At 42.6% G+C, this 14,331-nt stretch overlaps 1 protein-coding gene across 2 annotated transcripts in view; it reads left to right on the top strand.

Annotated features, from left to right (window-relative positions):
* Positions 1-14,331, top strand: part of LOC126426854 (39S ribosomal protein L47, mitochondrial) — a 75,632-nt gene that overhangs the window by 15,697 nt on the left and 45,604 nt on the right. For both annotated transcript variants that reach the window (XR_007576444.1, XM_050088876.1), the window contains exon 4: positions 10,424-10,541. Coding sequence is in view for 1 of the 2 variants with exons in the window: in XM_050088876.1 (XP_049944833.1) it covers positions 10,424-10,541 (118 nt within the window). In the remaining variant the exon portion in view is untranslated. The remainder of the gene's footprint in view (positions 1-10,423; positions 10,542-14,331) is intronic.

Raw genomic sequence — 14,331 nt, 5'->3', positions numbered from 1 at the left:
GGGCGCCGACCGATCTACTCTGTTGCGGCTCTGCCAGGCGTTAATCCAGTCCCGTCTGGATTATGGGAGCCTGGCTTATGGCTCAGCATCCCCATCTGCGTTGCGGGTGCTGGACCCAATTCTCCACAGCGGGATACGCCTTGCCACTGGTGCTTTCCGCACCAGCCCTGTGGACAGCATACTAGTGGAGGCAGGTGTCCCTCCACTGCGGTTACTACGCCAACAATTACTGGCTGCGTATGCTGCCCATGTTTTTAGCGTGCCCGGGCATCCAAGTTACTGTGTCCTGTTCCCGCAGTCAGTCGTCCATCTGCCAGAACGTCGACCCCGGTCGGGTTGTCCGATCGCCGTACGCGTCAAAGAGCTCCTCTCTGGGCTTGGGTTTTTCCCTGTTCCCCCTCCTTTCCGGACATCTCTGCGCACGCCCCCATGGTGTGTGCCTCGCCCTTGCCTTCGGCTCAACTTGGCACAGGGCCGGAAGGACTCAGTCCCTCCAGAGGCCTTCCGCTGCCGCTTTTATTCCATCCTGGCCACGTATCAGGGCTCTGGCATTGTTTACACTGACGGCTCGATGGTTGCTGGTCGAGTCGGTTATGCGCTCACTCTAGGGGACCATTCCGAACAACGTTCCTTGGCGGCTGGCTGCAGCGTTTACACTGCTGAGCTGGTCGCCATCTTTCGAGCCCTAGAGTATATCTGCTCCTGCTCAGGTGAGTCCTTCGTTATCTGTAGCGATTCCCTGAGCGGTTTACGAGCTCTCGACCAGTGTTTTCCTCGTTCTCGTCTGGTGATGGCTATCCATGAGTCCCTGCATACTCTTGCGCGTTGCGGCTGCTCTGTGGTCTTCGTGTGGACCCCAGGCCATGTTGGGATACCTGGCAATGAGAATGTTGACCGCCTGGCGAAAGGGGCCACAAGTAAATCATCTCTGGGGATTGGCCTCCCGAAGACTGATTTGCGGGCAGTCTTACGCCGTGAAGTTCTTTCGGTTTGGGACGCTGAATGGCGCAGTCTGCCCACGCCCAACAAACTCCGTCCAATCAAGGTGACGACGACTGTGTGGCGGTCGTCCATGCAGGTCTCCCGCAAGGAGTCTGTTGTCCTCTGCCGGCTGCGCATTGGGCACACTCTGCTTACGCACGGCCACTTATTGTGCCGTGAGGACGCGCCTCTATGTCGCTGCGGCTCCGTTTTATCAGTGGTCCATATTTTATTGGGGTGTCCGCTTTTAGCTGTGCTCAGGCAGTCGTTCGCACTGCCTGACACGCTCCCTGCCCTTTTAACAGATGACTCTGCTACGGCTGACTTAGTTTTACGTTTTCTTCGGGCAGAGGGTTTTTATCATTTAATCTAAGTGTTTTTGTTTTATCTTATTGGTTTTTGTTGATTCTGGCCTTTGGCCTCTGGTTTTAAACTGATTTTTTTATGTGTTTTAAGTGGTTGGCTTTTCCTTTTATATTTCTATGGTCGGCCAACCACCGTCACACTCTGTGTGATTTTAGTTCGTTTTGTCTGGTCTTTGTCTCAGTTTCTCTTGTTCTGTGTCGTCTGTGCTCTATTCTGTTACTCCTTTTTATTTTCTGTGGGTGTTTTTAGTACTTGGAAAAACGGACCGATGACCGTAGCAGTCTGGTCCCTTTAATTCCACAAACCAACCAACCAACCAACCTGAGAAGTGCTCCATTTTAACCAAATTCCTAAAGGCTGAGTAAGCAGTGAACGTACCCTCACTCTCCTACGATTTGTTGTGACTGCACAGATAGATTCTCAAATATAAACTTTCGTTTGAGACAACCAGTAGTTCTGGAACAGGTAGATTTCATCTCGAACAGCTTCCTGATAGTTGCAGTAATGTGGTCCATTGACCTGAAGAAATGGTTGTTTCATTGCATGGAAAGCTAGCAAACCTTCCTCAGCAGCAAGATGCTTTTCTTGATCATTTACAATGGCACTAATTTCATGTTCCATAACAAAAGACATCACAGTTTTGCTTGAATCAGCTACCTCATGTTTCTTCATGTTGTTGTGTTGCACATCATCAGATAGACCTCTGTAGTGCAAAGCAATTTCACTCTTTACTGCTCCTATTTCAGAAACAAAAACTCGGCTTTAATTTCATCTGCAAATACATGCTTTCTTTTTAGCAATTATGTGAAAGGTTTGCATTATATCACACAAGTAATGTAACTTGTGACTCTAAGGGTCTAAAACACCACTTCTAAATGAAGCGACTTAAAGCGGAAGTGACAGACTGCTAGCCGTGTGAAATCATTACATAGTACCTGTCTCGTTTGGTTTTATCAAAGAGTGTATTTGATTCATTCTTTGGGTATGATCGCATTTGTTCTCCATTTGGTTATGCTATACATTACTTAAGAACATGGTATTTCACAATGTATAGGGAACAATTGAAAGGAATGGGGGAAAGAAATACAGTAGAAGAAGAATGGGTAGCTCTGAGGGATGAAGTAGTGAAGGCAGCAGACGATCAAGTAGGTAAAAAGAAGAGGGTTAGTAGAAATCCTTGGGTAACAGAAGAAATATTGAATTTAATTGATGAAAGGAGAAAATATAAAAATGCAGTAAATGAAGCAGGCCAAAAGGAATACAAACGTCTCAAAAATGAGATCGACAGGAAGTGCAAAATGGCTAAGCAGGGATGGCTAGAGGACAAATGTAAGGATGTAGAGGCTTATCTCACTAGGGGTAAGATAGATACTGCCTACAGGAAAATTAAAGAGACCTTTGGAGATAAGAGAACCACATGTATGAACATCAAGAGCTCAGATGGAAACCCAGTTCTAAGCAAAGAAGGGAAAGCAGAAAGGTGGGAGGAGTATATAGAGGGTCTATACAAGGGCGATGCACTTGAGGACAATATTATGGAGATGGAAGAGGATGTAGATGAAGATGAAACGGGAGATACGATACTGCGTGAAGAGTTTGACAGAGCACTGAAGGACCTGAGTCGAAACAAGGCCCCCGGAGTAGACAACATTCCATTGGAACTACTGACGGCCTTGGGAGAGCCAGTCCTGACAAAACTCTACCATCTGGTGAGCAAGATGTATGAAACAGGCGAAATACCCTCAGACTTCAAGAAGAATATAATAATTCCAATCCCAAAGAAAGCAGGTGTTGACAGATGTGAAAATTACCGAAAAATCAGTTTAATAAGCCACAGCTGCAAAGTACTAACACGAATTCTTTACAGACGAATGGAAAAACTAGTAGAAGCCGACCTCGGGGAAGAACAGTTTGGATTCCGTAGAAATACTGGAACACGTGAGGCAATACTGACCTTATGACTTATCTTAGAAGAAAGATTAAGGAAAGGCAAACCTACATTTCTAGCATTTGTAGACTTAGAGAAAGCTTTTGACAATGTTGACTGGAATACTCTCTTTCAGATTCTAAAGGTGGCAGGGGTAAAATACAGGGAGCAAAAGGCTATTTACAACTTGTACAGAAACCAGATGGCAGTTATAAGAGTTGAGGGACATGAAAGGGAAGCAGTGGTTGGGAAGGGAGTAAGACAGGGTTGTAGCCTCTCCCCGATGTTATTCAATCTCTATATTGAGCAAGCAGTAAAGAAAACAAAAGAAAAATTTGGAGTAGGTATTAAAATCCATGGAGAAGAAATAAAAACTTTGAGGTTCGCCGATGACATTGTAATTCTGTCAGAGACAGCTAAGGACTTGGAAGAGCAGTTGAACGGAATGGATGGTGTCTTGAAGGGAGGATATAAGATGAACATCAACAAAAGCAAAACGAGGTAATGGAATGTAGTCGAGTTAAGTCGGGTGATGCTGAGGGAATTAGATTAGGAAATGAGACACTTAAAGTAGTAAAGGAGTTTTGCTATTTGGGGAGCAAAATAACCGATGATGGACGAAGTAGAGAGGATATAAAATGTAGACTGGCAATGGCAAGGAAAGCGTTTCTGAAGAAGAGAAATTTGTTAACATCGAGTATAGATTTAAGTGTCAGGAAGTTATTTCTGAAAGTATTTGTATGGAGTGTAGCCATGTATGGAAGTGAAACATGGACGGTAAGTAGTTTGGACAAGAAGAGAATAGAAGCTTTTGAAATGTGGTGCTATAGAAGAATGCTGAAGATTAGATGGGTAGAACACATAACTAATGAGGAAGTATTGAATAGGATTGGGGAGAAGAGAAGTTTGTGGCACAACTTGACCAGAAGAAGGGATCGGTTGGTAGGACATGTTCTGAGGCATCAAGGTATCACCAATTTAGTATTGGAGGGCAGCGTGGAGGGTAAAAATCATAGGGGGAGACCAAGAGATGAATACACTAAGCAGATTCAGAAGGATGTAGGTTGCAGTAGGTACTGGGAGATGAATAAGCTTGCACAGGATAGAGTAGCATGGAGAGCTGCATCAAACCAGTCTCAGGACTGAAGACCACAACAACAACAACAACAGGACAATTAATGAAATTTGGCACAACATACATATTGTATGTATTTTGTAGGGACAATGGGACTCTTTAAGCTAAATAGGGACAATCCCCAAAAATAGAGGACTTCTGGTCAACATAACCTAGAATTCAAGAAATTTACATCACACTTTTTACTTCTATAATGGTAGTACTTTCAGACAGCAACAGTTGTGGAAGCTCACATTTTATGAGGAGGATAATGAAATGAATATCTGTAGATATTAATAATCGTTAATTTTAATTGAAGATAAAATGTGAAATATTGACAGAAGTCAAATGTCTGCACAAGACGGCACCCATGTTCTGTCTGTGATTGTAAGTGCAAAAGGGTCAACTATTCTTATAAGTCTGCACTACAGTTCTACGTAAATGCTCCTGCCAAGAGGTAAATGTGTTGTTGTTCTTTGAGATGTGACACTACTGCCTCTCTATCTAGCTTACTGAAAATTTAAGTCTTTCTGCTTGTTTCTGTTGTCATTTGTATTTAGAAAATTATTGCTTGACAGTTGATCCACAGTCAACGTTGTCAGTTTCAACGTGAACACTCTTGAAAAATTCAGTTTTATTTGTTGCCATGAGATTTAATACAATCCCCCAGGCTGTGGCTAAGCCATGTCTCTGCAATATCCTTTCTTCCAGGAGTGCTAGTTCTGTGTGGTTTGCAGAAGAGCTTCTGTGGAGTTTGGAAGGCAGGAGATGAGGTACTGGCAGAAGTAAAGCTGTGAGGACGGGGCGTGAGTCATGCTTTAGTAGCTCAGACATTAGAACACTGACTTCGCAAGGCAAAGGTCCCGAGTTTGAGTCTCAGTCCGGCACACAGTTTTAATCTGCCAGGAAGTTTCATATCAGTGCACACTCCGCTGCAGAGTGAAAATATCATTCTCGATTTAATACTTTTCCATCATGTGTGGACTTCCAGATTACCTGTTCTAAGTAGTATTCATACAAAGTATTCAGTATTGTTTTACCAGATGTCTTTTCGTACTTTCTACTTACAAAACTGTAATTATCCATATCAATTGGTGTACAGGCAAGTCTCATCTGGTGATGACTATATGACTGGGGAAAATACATGTTAGCAACTTCACAGTTTTGGTTGTATCTGGGGGTGAGTCTGTCGATTGATAAAAAGACCCAGTTATGACTTTATGCTCACCCTTAATAATGAGTCTTATCCAAACAATCTCATGTGAAATTCTAATTTTTCTTTCATGTATTTGAATTCACATTGCTCACAGCATTATCTCTATCTACATACATACATACACTGCAAACCACCATAAAGCGCATGGAGGAGGGTACCTGGGGCAACTTCTAGTAATTTCCTCTCCTGTAGAGGGAAAAATGATAGTCTAAAAGCCTCTGTGTGAGCTCCAATTTCTCGCATCTTACCTTCATGGTCCTTGTGCAAAATGTACTGTGGTGACAGTAGAATTGTTCTGCAGTGAGCCTCAAATGCCGGTTCTCTAAATCTGTGCAATAGAGCCTTTCAGAAAGAGCACCGATTTGAGTTGAAGTGTCTCCGTAACACTTGTGTGCTGATCAGACCTACTGGTAACAAATCTAGCAGCACGCCACTGAATTGCTTCGATGTCTTCCTTTAATCCGACCTGGTGTGCATCCCAAACACTCGGAACAGTACTCGGGGATGAGTCACACTAACATTCTGTACGCCATCTCCTGTATGGATGAGCTACACTTTTCCAAAATTCTCCCAATAAAAAGAAGTCGAGCATTCACCATCCCTACTACAGTCCATTTTGTATCACTTTCCAATGTTACACCTAGGTATTTAATCAAAGTGGCTGTGTGAAGTTGCCCCATATTTTTCCTATATTTGAATTTTGCAGGCTATTTCTTCTACTCATCCACATTTACTTAAACTTTTCTATGTTTAGAGCAAGTTGTCATTCATCACATCAACTAGAAATTTTGCCTAAGTCATTACACATATTTTTACAGTTACTCAATAACGACACCTTCCCGTACGCTGCAGCATCATTAGCAAACAGCTATAAACTGCTGCTCACCCTGCTCGTTGGGCTACTTATGAATATAGAGAATAAAAGTGTTCCTATCACATCTGACAATACTCTAGTCTGTGATGAACACTCAGAGGAAGATCAATGTTACGAATTTTAGGTAGGTCGTAAAGTCTAGGACACAAAGCTTCGGTCTTCAATAAAGCTCTTTTTTTCTCTTCTTTTCGAATAGAAGTAGATGACTTTATCAGAATACACGGCTAAAGGAACACAAAAGTCTCTTGTCGGCTAGGAAAAATAGACAAATCAGCACTAGTGGAGCATGGTCTTCAGCCAGGAAGTCACAGAGTGAAGTTTTCCAAAACAAAAATTTTGCCTGCGATGATGAACTATTATCCTCAGCTATAGGCTCTCAATGCAACTAAGTACCCAGGGATTACACTTACAAATAACTTAAAATTGGAATGATCACATTTTTACCCTCCACGCTGCCCTTCAATACTAAATTGGTGAAGTGTCAGGAAGTCGTTTCTCAAAGTATTTGTATGGAGTGTAGCCATGTGTGGAAGTGAAACGTGGACGGTAAATAGTTTAGACAAGAAGAAAATAGAAGCTTTCGAAATGTGGTGCTACAGAAGAATGCTGAACAGTAGGTGGGTAGATCACATAACTAATGAGGAGGTATTGAAGAGAATTGGAGAGATGGGAAATTTGTGGCACAACTTGACTAGGAGAAGGGATCGGTTGGTGGGGCATATTCTGAGGCATCAAGGTATCACCAGTTTAGTACTGGAGGACAGCATGGAGAGTAAAAATTGTAGAGGGAGACCAAGAGATGAATACACTAAACAGATTCAGAAGGATGTAGGTTGCAATAGGTACTGGGAGATAAAGAAGCATGCACAGGATAGAATATCATGGGGAGCTGCATCAGATCAGTCACAGGACTGAAGACCACAACAACAACATGTAGAGAAGCCATTGAAATATATAAACACAGGGGCAAATTTAACAGGAAAGAAGAGACCATGAAAGTTAGTGACATATGGACAGTAGCTCTGCAGAATTGCTAGACAGTGGTGGTGGTGGTGGTGGTGGTGGTGTTTTTTAACAAGGCAACAATCAATAATTAAGTTTTATCTTTGACAAGGATCTTCTCTGCTTAACATACGTAACTCTGACTACACCAGTTTTTCTGCAATATATATTTCACTCTCAGATGTCTGACCTGTCAGTTGGCAAGAAGATACACAGCGCAGTTCTGGATGAAACGTTAGGAACAGAAGAGTTCTGCGGATCACAACCTTATACTGGCAACAGTGTCATCCAATCATGAAAGCCTTCTTTCTGTCATATATGTGATCATTCCAATTTTAAGTTATTTGTAACTGTAATCCCTGGGTATTTTGTTGAATTGAGAGCCTTTAGATTTTTGTGATAGAAATTTAATGGATTTCTATTAGCACTCATGTGGATGACGCCAGACTTTTCATTATTTGGACTTAATCGCCACTTTTCCCATCATATAGGTATCTTGTGTAATTCATTTTGCAATTGCCTTTGCTCTTGTGATAACTTTACTAGACAGTAATGACAGCCTCATCTACAAACAATTTGAGAGATGTGCTCAGTTTGTCTCCTAAATCATTTATAAAGATCAGGAACAGCAGAGGGCATATATTGTTTCCTTGGGGAGTGCCATATGTCAGTTCTATTTTACTAAATGACTTTCCATCAGTTACTGTGACCTGGCCTTTCTGATAGGAAATCACAGATCCAGTCACAAAACTGAGGTGATACTCCGTAAGCATGCAGTTTATTAGAAGCCACTTGTGAGGAATGGTGTCAAAAGCTTTCTGGAAATATTGAATTAATTTGAGATCCTTTGTTGATAGCACTCATTATTTCATGTGAATAAAGAGCTTGTTGTGCTTCACAAGAATGATATTTTCTGGATCCGTGGTGTGTTAATAGATCGTTTTCATTGAGGTTTGTTTGAACACAGTATGAGGGGGTACCCAGAGAAAGCAAACTTATTTTTTTAACTTATTTATTCATGTTTTCAGCACAAACCTTCCATACCCTTCAAAGTACTCTTCACTTTCACTAATACACTCTTCAAATATTTTATTGCATTTTTCAAAACGTTGTTTAAATTCATCTTCTGTGATTCTTGACAGCACCTCCATCGTCACCATAGGGTCCCCCCCCACCTCACCCCACCTCGGCAACATCAGCAAAATGCTTTCCTTTCAAGTCTCTTTTCATTCTAGGAAACAAACAAAAAAGTCGCACGGGGCAGGGTTGGGTGAGTATGGGGGTTGAGGAACAGAGGTCATACCATTTTTGGTCAACAATTGTCACACAGGCAGGGCCGTGCGAGCAGGGGCATTGTCACGATGGGAAAACCAGTCACTCGACTGCCGCGAATCAGACCGGTTCTTCTGCATACTGTTGACCAGTCTTCTCAAAACTTCCAAGTGGAATCCTGGTTAACTGTCTTGACTCTGTGGAACAAACTCTGAATTGACGACTCCTATCACATCGAAGAAACAAATCAGCATTGTTTTAATGTTGGTTTCACCTGATGGGCTTTCTTGGGCCAAGGTGAACTTGAAGTCTTCCACTGGCATAATTGTTGCTTTGATTCAAGATTTTAAACATAGCACCAAGTTTTGTCACTTGTGATTATTTTTGAAAAGAGAGCTTTGGCTGATTTCAGGACTCTTCTTTCAAAGCACAGCATACATCCATGTAACCTTGTTTTTGTTCAGCACTCGTGGCACAAATTTGGTAGCCACTCTTTCATTCCCAATTCTTCTGTCACAATTCACTGCACCGAACTTCAAGTCAATTGTGGCAGTCCATCATTTCTTCAGTGGTCCATCGTCAATCTTTGTCGGTGATTGCACGAATATTTTTAACATTTTCACATGTTCGTGCTGTGGAAGGACGACTAGAATGAGGTTTGTCATCAATTGACATTTCACCATTTTTGAAATGGGAAAACCACTCAAATACCCAAGTTTACCGCATAACACCAACCTTATATGCCTTATTTAACATTTCAAGAGATTTCTGCTACACTTTTTCTGAGCAAAAACCAGCAATTTCACATCTGTACACTGTTCACGAAAATCGGCTATTGCAGAAACAACATTTGCACAAAACAGTTGTCATTAGAAACTCTGTTAAAACTAGTTGTCTCATTCTTCAGTGACAGCATTCAGCTGACTGGAATGTTTGCTCTGTGTGCTCCAAGTGGAAAAACGCAGTGTTGTGAAAGCTCTGTCCGCCAAAAAATAAGTTTGGTTTCTTTTGGGTATGCCATTGTATATGTTCCAGAACCCTACCGCAAATTGACGTCAGTGATGTGGGTCTGTAATTCAGCAGATTACTCCTACTTCCTTTCTTGAGAATTGGTGTGACTTGTGCAACTTTCCAGTCGTAAGGTGCGGATTTCTTTGTAGAGAGAACGGTTGTATATGACTGCTAAATATGGAGCTGTTGTACCAGCATACAATGAAAGGAATCTAATTGGTATATAATATGGACTGGAAGGCTCGCCTCTGCTAAGTAATTTAAGCTGCTTTGCTACACCGAGGATATCTTCTTCTAAGTTACCATGATGGCAGCTGTTCTTGATTCAAATTCTGGAGTATGTGTCCCAGAATTACATTTGTGTATTTCAAATAAACAAGAAAATTAGTTGCATAATTTTATTTATTTGAGGTGGTAATTAAAACTTTATTTACTGGTTGTATGTGTTCACTTAATACGTGTGGCCTTTCCTTGCTAGTTATGTGCACACTCAGTCAGGTGGTTTTGTCATCCCCCCCCCCCCCCTCCTCTCTCTCTCTCTCTCTCAGGTCTGTCAGGAATTCTTTATTTAAAAGAGCTTTGTGACACTCCATAGCTTATGCCTTCTAATAATAAGAGGGCTACAGTTATTTGAGAATCTTGTTGCATTTTACTTTGCAGGTGAAAGAGAGTATGGCAAATCTGGAGGAGGTGGTGAGAGAGAGGAATAGAGCATACTTTGAACTTGAAACTGGAGAAGATGGAGAGAGGCCTTGGAAGATGCAAACCAATCCCCTCGGTATGTACATCCATTCATTCGTTAATTCATTAACAACACACTTGCTGTGTTTTGTAGATCCAATGATGGAGAACCTCAGGGGTGAGGAACGATTCAAGCAATACTTTAGAAGAGAAGCAAACTACAGAAACTTAATCTGTTTGCTGTATTAACAATAAATTATCACTGTATGTCTTAATTCAGTATGCGTTAACACTAATTAATTGCTATGTAGCAAATGTAGCGAGCACAATGAATTAATGTGCAGTTTTTGGTGTGAGGCAGAGAGTAAAAGTCTAGAATAGCCATAGTGCCATACTTACGTGTTTTGTGCAGGAATGTTGTCAATGCTTTCCACGAGGCACAGTGGGAACAAAAGAAAGCATCTCAGCTGTTTGTGTTCCGCAGCCAATGAGAGAGCAGCAGGTAGATGACGTATTTTGAAGTAGTACATTTGGAAGAAAGGGTGAAACATTGCAGTAAATGAGGATTATAAATTTACTTGTGTTCCTCATTTGAATCTCAGCTATTTAAACTGTACAAGTATCTGCAAACCAAGGACAGTGGAGCAGCCTGTGATATACTTTTTTTAAAAAAAGCATGAAATATTTCTCTGCACGTGCACACTGAGTAAGTGGCTCAATATTTTTTAATTAATTCTTGGGAGAAGGTAGGTGGATCAATGTTAACTAATGTATCAAATGTGTGTCTCTTCTTAGTAAACATTGATCCACTTACTCAAAGTGGCGACGGCTTTAGCTGCACTTCCAGATGATTCCATCCTCACAAGACTTTGACTTTTTAAGAGTCATTTCACCGTCACATTAGACACATTTTAGTGTCTTTGCAATTAATCTGTAAGACAAGCACCAATGGACAATGTCAGCATACAGAACTAAATCATTTAAATCGGTCGACTCGCTGCCATAATAGCAAAATATTTCTTCCGAAACTTGCTAATACGCTGAAAAACAACAAACGACATAAGTTTCAATTTTGGTGCTGGAAATACGTTGCCTCTGTTCTCGCCTCTCATTTGTCGTGTCAAAGAATCGGCCCAGTGGCTATGCGCAACTGAAGCGTTGCCGACGTACGAGCAGTAGATAAGCACCGCTGGGACTGATCTAGACTTTAGCCAGGCAGTTGTAGATTCCACGTTTATGCACGATACTTTGACGTCTGACTCGGCCATCTCCTTCAGGTGCTGCGAGCTGTGTTCTTATGTCTACCACTGCCTGGACTTCTGCCAGACAGTGAAGTACTGTTAGCTCTGCAGTCTACAGTTGGGCTTTCTTCTTTGCTAACCGCTGCTGTTATCCAGCCAGTGCGAGTTCGGGACTGGTACATTACTTCTCCAATTTCACCGAGAATGAACTGTACCTATTCGTAGCCTTTTGCTGTGTCGGGATCGCCACTCCGAAAAGCATTTTAAAGCTTTGTCGGCACCCCTCTCGGAAATAAAGAAATTGCCTCAGACAGCAATTAGAGACTCTTCACTTGATTGTGCTATTCTCAGTATTGAGGCATCTGGAACTGTTGTCAGGTGCCTCTTATTCACGTACAGGGTATTTGGAAATTCCCATTACAAACTTATAGCATTTGTAGAGGGGGGTGAGTACATAATATTTAGAAGAGGGATCCATGTTTGGAAACATAGCATTTCCATACTGTGACAGTTTCAATTGAGACATGTAACACATCCACATCTGCTGAGGAAAGAGAAAAGTCTCAGAGTTGCTTGTCCTGATATGCAACAGGGTGGAGAGGATGATATGTTTTACATCAGACAGTCACCTTATGTTATTCAATGTCTACCTTGCTGCAAGACATATTCAATGCCTGTATGTCTCTGATACAGTACATACGACTCGGTACACTTTTTGGAATACACGGACATGCTTTTTGTGTACGACGAAGCTCGAGGTAATAACGGAATAACTGCTAGTCGGCTGTATCGCAAACATTTTCTATAACGTAGCATCCTATTGCACAAACTGTCTACCCGAGTTAAGCAGCAGTTCCGAGAAACAGGTACCTTCACCGTGAAGAGGCAGGACTGTGCTGCCCGACGACAGTGCCGTGTGCCTGAATTTGAAGGTGATGCACTGCTTTACATTGAAGAGAACCTGTCAGTGGAACAATTACACTTGCAATAGGTGTTGTGTCACAATATCGTCTGGGATATTATGTGTAAGCAACAGTTACATTTGTACCACTTACAGAGGGTACACGGTATAGGTCCAACCAATTTTCTACAGCACGTTGCCCACTGCACGTGGTTCCTGCACCGCAGCATCGTCACAGCCCCGTTTCTGCATCGAATTCTGTTTACAGGTGAATGTAAGTTCACTAGGGACTGTGTTCTGAATTCATGAAACAGCCATGTTTGGACAGACAAAAACCTTTGTGCCACGCATGTTCAGGGATTTTGGTACTGATTTGATACTAATGTGTAGGGAGGTATTCTGGACAATTGTGTCATTGCTGCATACCTTCTTCCACTCGAGCTAACTGGTCCTGCATACTGAATCTTCCTAAAAAACAGTGGGCCATTCATGAAAGATGTGCCACTGAATGTCCATCAGGAAATATGGTTTCAGTGTGATGTGCACCACCTCACTTCTTACATGCAATTCGGAGACATCTTAACAGATAATACGGCAAAATATGGATAGGCTGACTCGGTCCGACCCTGTCGCGGCCACAGTCACCTGTGGACTACTTCTTGTGGGGTTGTATGCAGCGTTTAAGTTAAGAGAATCCTGTAGAGACAGAGTTCTCGCCACTGCACTAGAAACTGAAGAGACACCTGTTTGAATGGAGAGTGTGTACCAGAACGTACTTCACAGATACAACATCTGTAACAACATTGGTGGTCATCACATGGAACCGCTGTTGTAATGCGTCAGTACTGTTCTGTCTGTACAGTATGCTGGGTTGTTTTCTGTTTTGGAATAATGTAAACATGTAATGTTTAACCCCTTAATGTCTGAATAAATATCCAGATGAAAGATAAAAATAAAAAGCTCTGCCACTTTAGACATACCTGAAACAGTTGGGAGAATGCAGCACTTTTCAGAAGCGTTGCTAGCTTCAGGCAGAATCAGCACCTACTGACACCAGTGCTCAAAAACAGTTAACCTTCCAGTTATTAGCATAGAATTTGTATGATGCAAATTTGCAACTCTCATTGTCAGCAGTGCGCAAGTAGCAGCATTACTGCATTTACTAGGCACTCTTCTATTTTAATAACCGTTTAAAGTTTGTGTCGAATTGTTTACGCTCTGTGTAGATTAGTTCAGACGTTCTTTGCACAACAGTTTTTAGCACGGATAGGGACTGCAACTGCTGTGTTCGGATACAGGCCGAGTTGGCATCCCTTCGCTCTCAGCTTCGGGCAGTGTCGGCTTCGGTCACACAGCTCGAGGCTGTTGCCGATGGGCATCACTGTGGGGTTCCGGATGGGGGTTTGTCGGGGACGGCCAGCTCGTCCCACGCATCCCCCGATCGGACTACAACTGTGGTTGCCCGGGATACTGCCCGCATTGAGGCTGATCCCTCACCTGTGGTAGAGTGGGAGGTCGTCTCGAGGTGCGGCAGGGGGCGAAAGACATCCCGGATGGCTGAACGGAAGGCCTCTCCAGTTTGTCTGACGAACCGGTTTCAGGCTCTGTCTCAGGCTGATACTGATCTTCGGCCTGACAGGGCTGCTTGTCCTGTTCCAGAGGTTGCCCCTCAGTCTGCAAGATCCGGGCGGTCGCAGAGGGTGGGCTTACTGGTAATTGGGAGCTCCAACGTCAGGCGCGTAATG

Source organism: Schistocerca serialis, chromosome 11 (assembly GCF_023864345.2).
Source record: "Schistocerca serialis cubense isolate TAMUIC-IGC-003099 chromosome 11, iqSchSeri2.2, whole genome shotgun sequence".
Taxonomy (NCBI): Eukaryota; Metazoa; Arthropoda; class Insecta; order Orthoptera; family Acrididae; genus Schistocerca; species Schistocerca serialis.
This window is presented reverse-complemented; position numbering and strand designations above follow the sequence as displayed.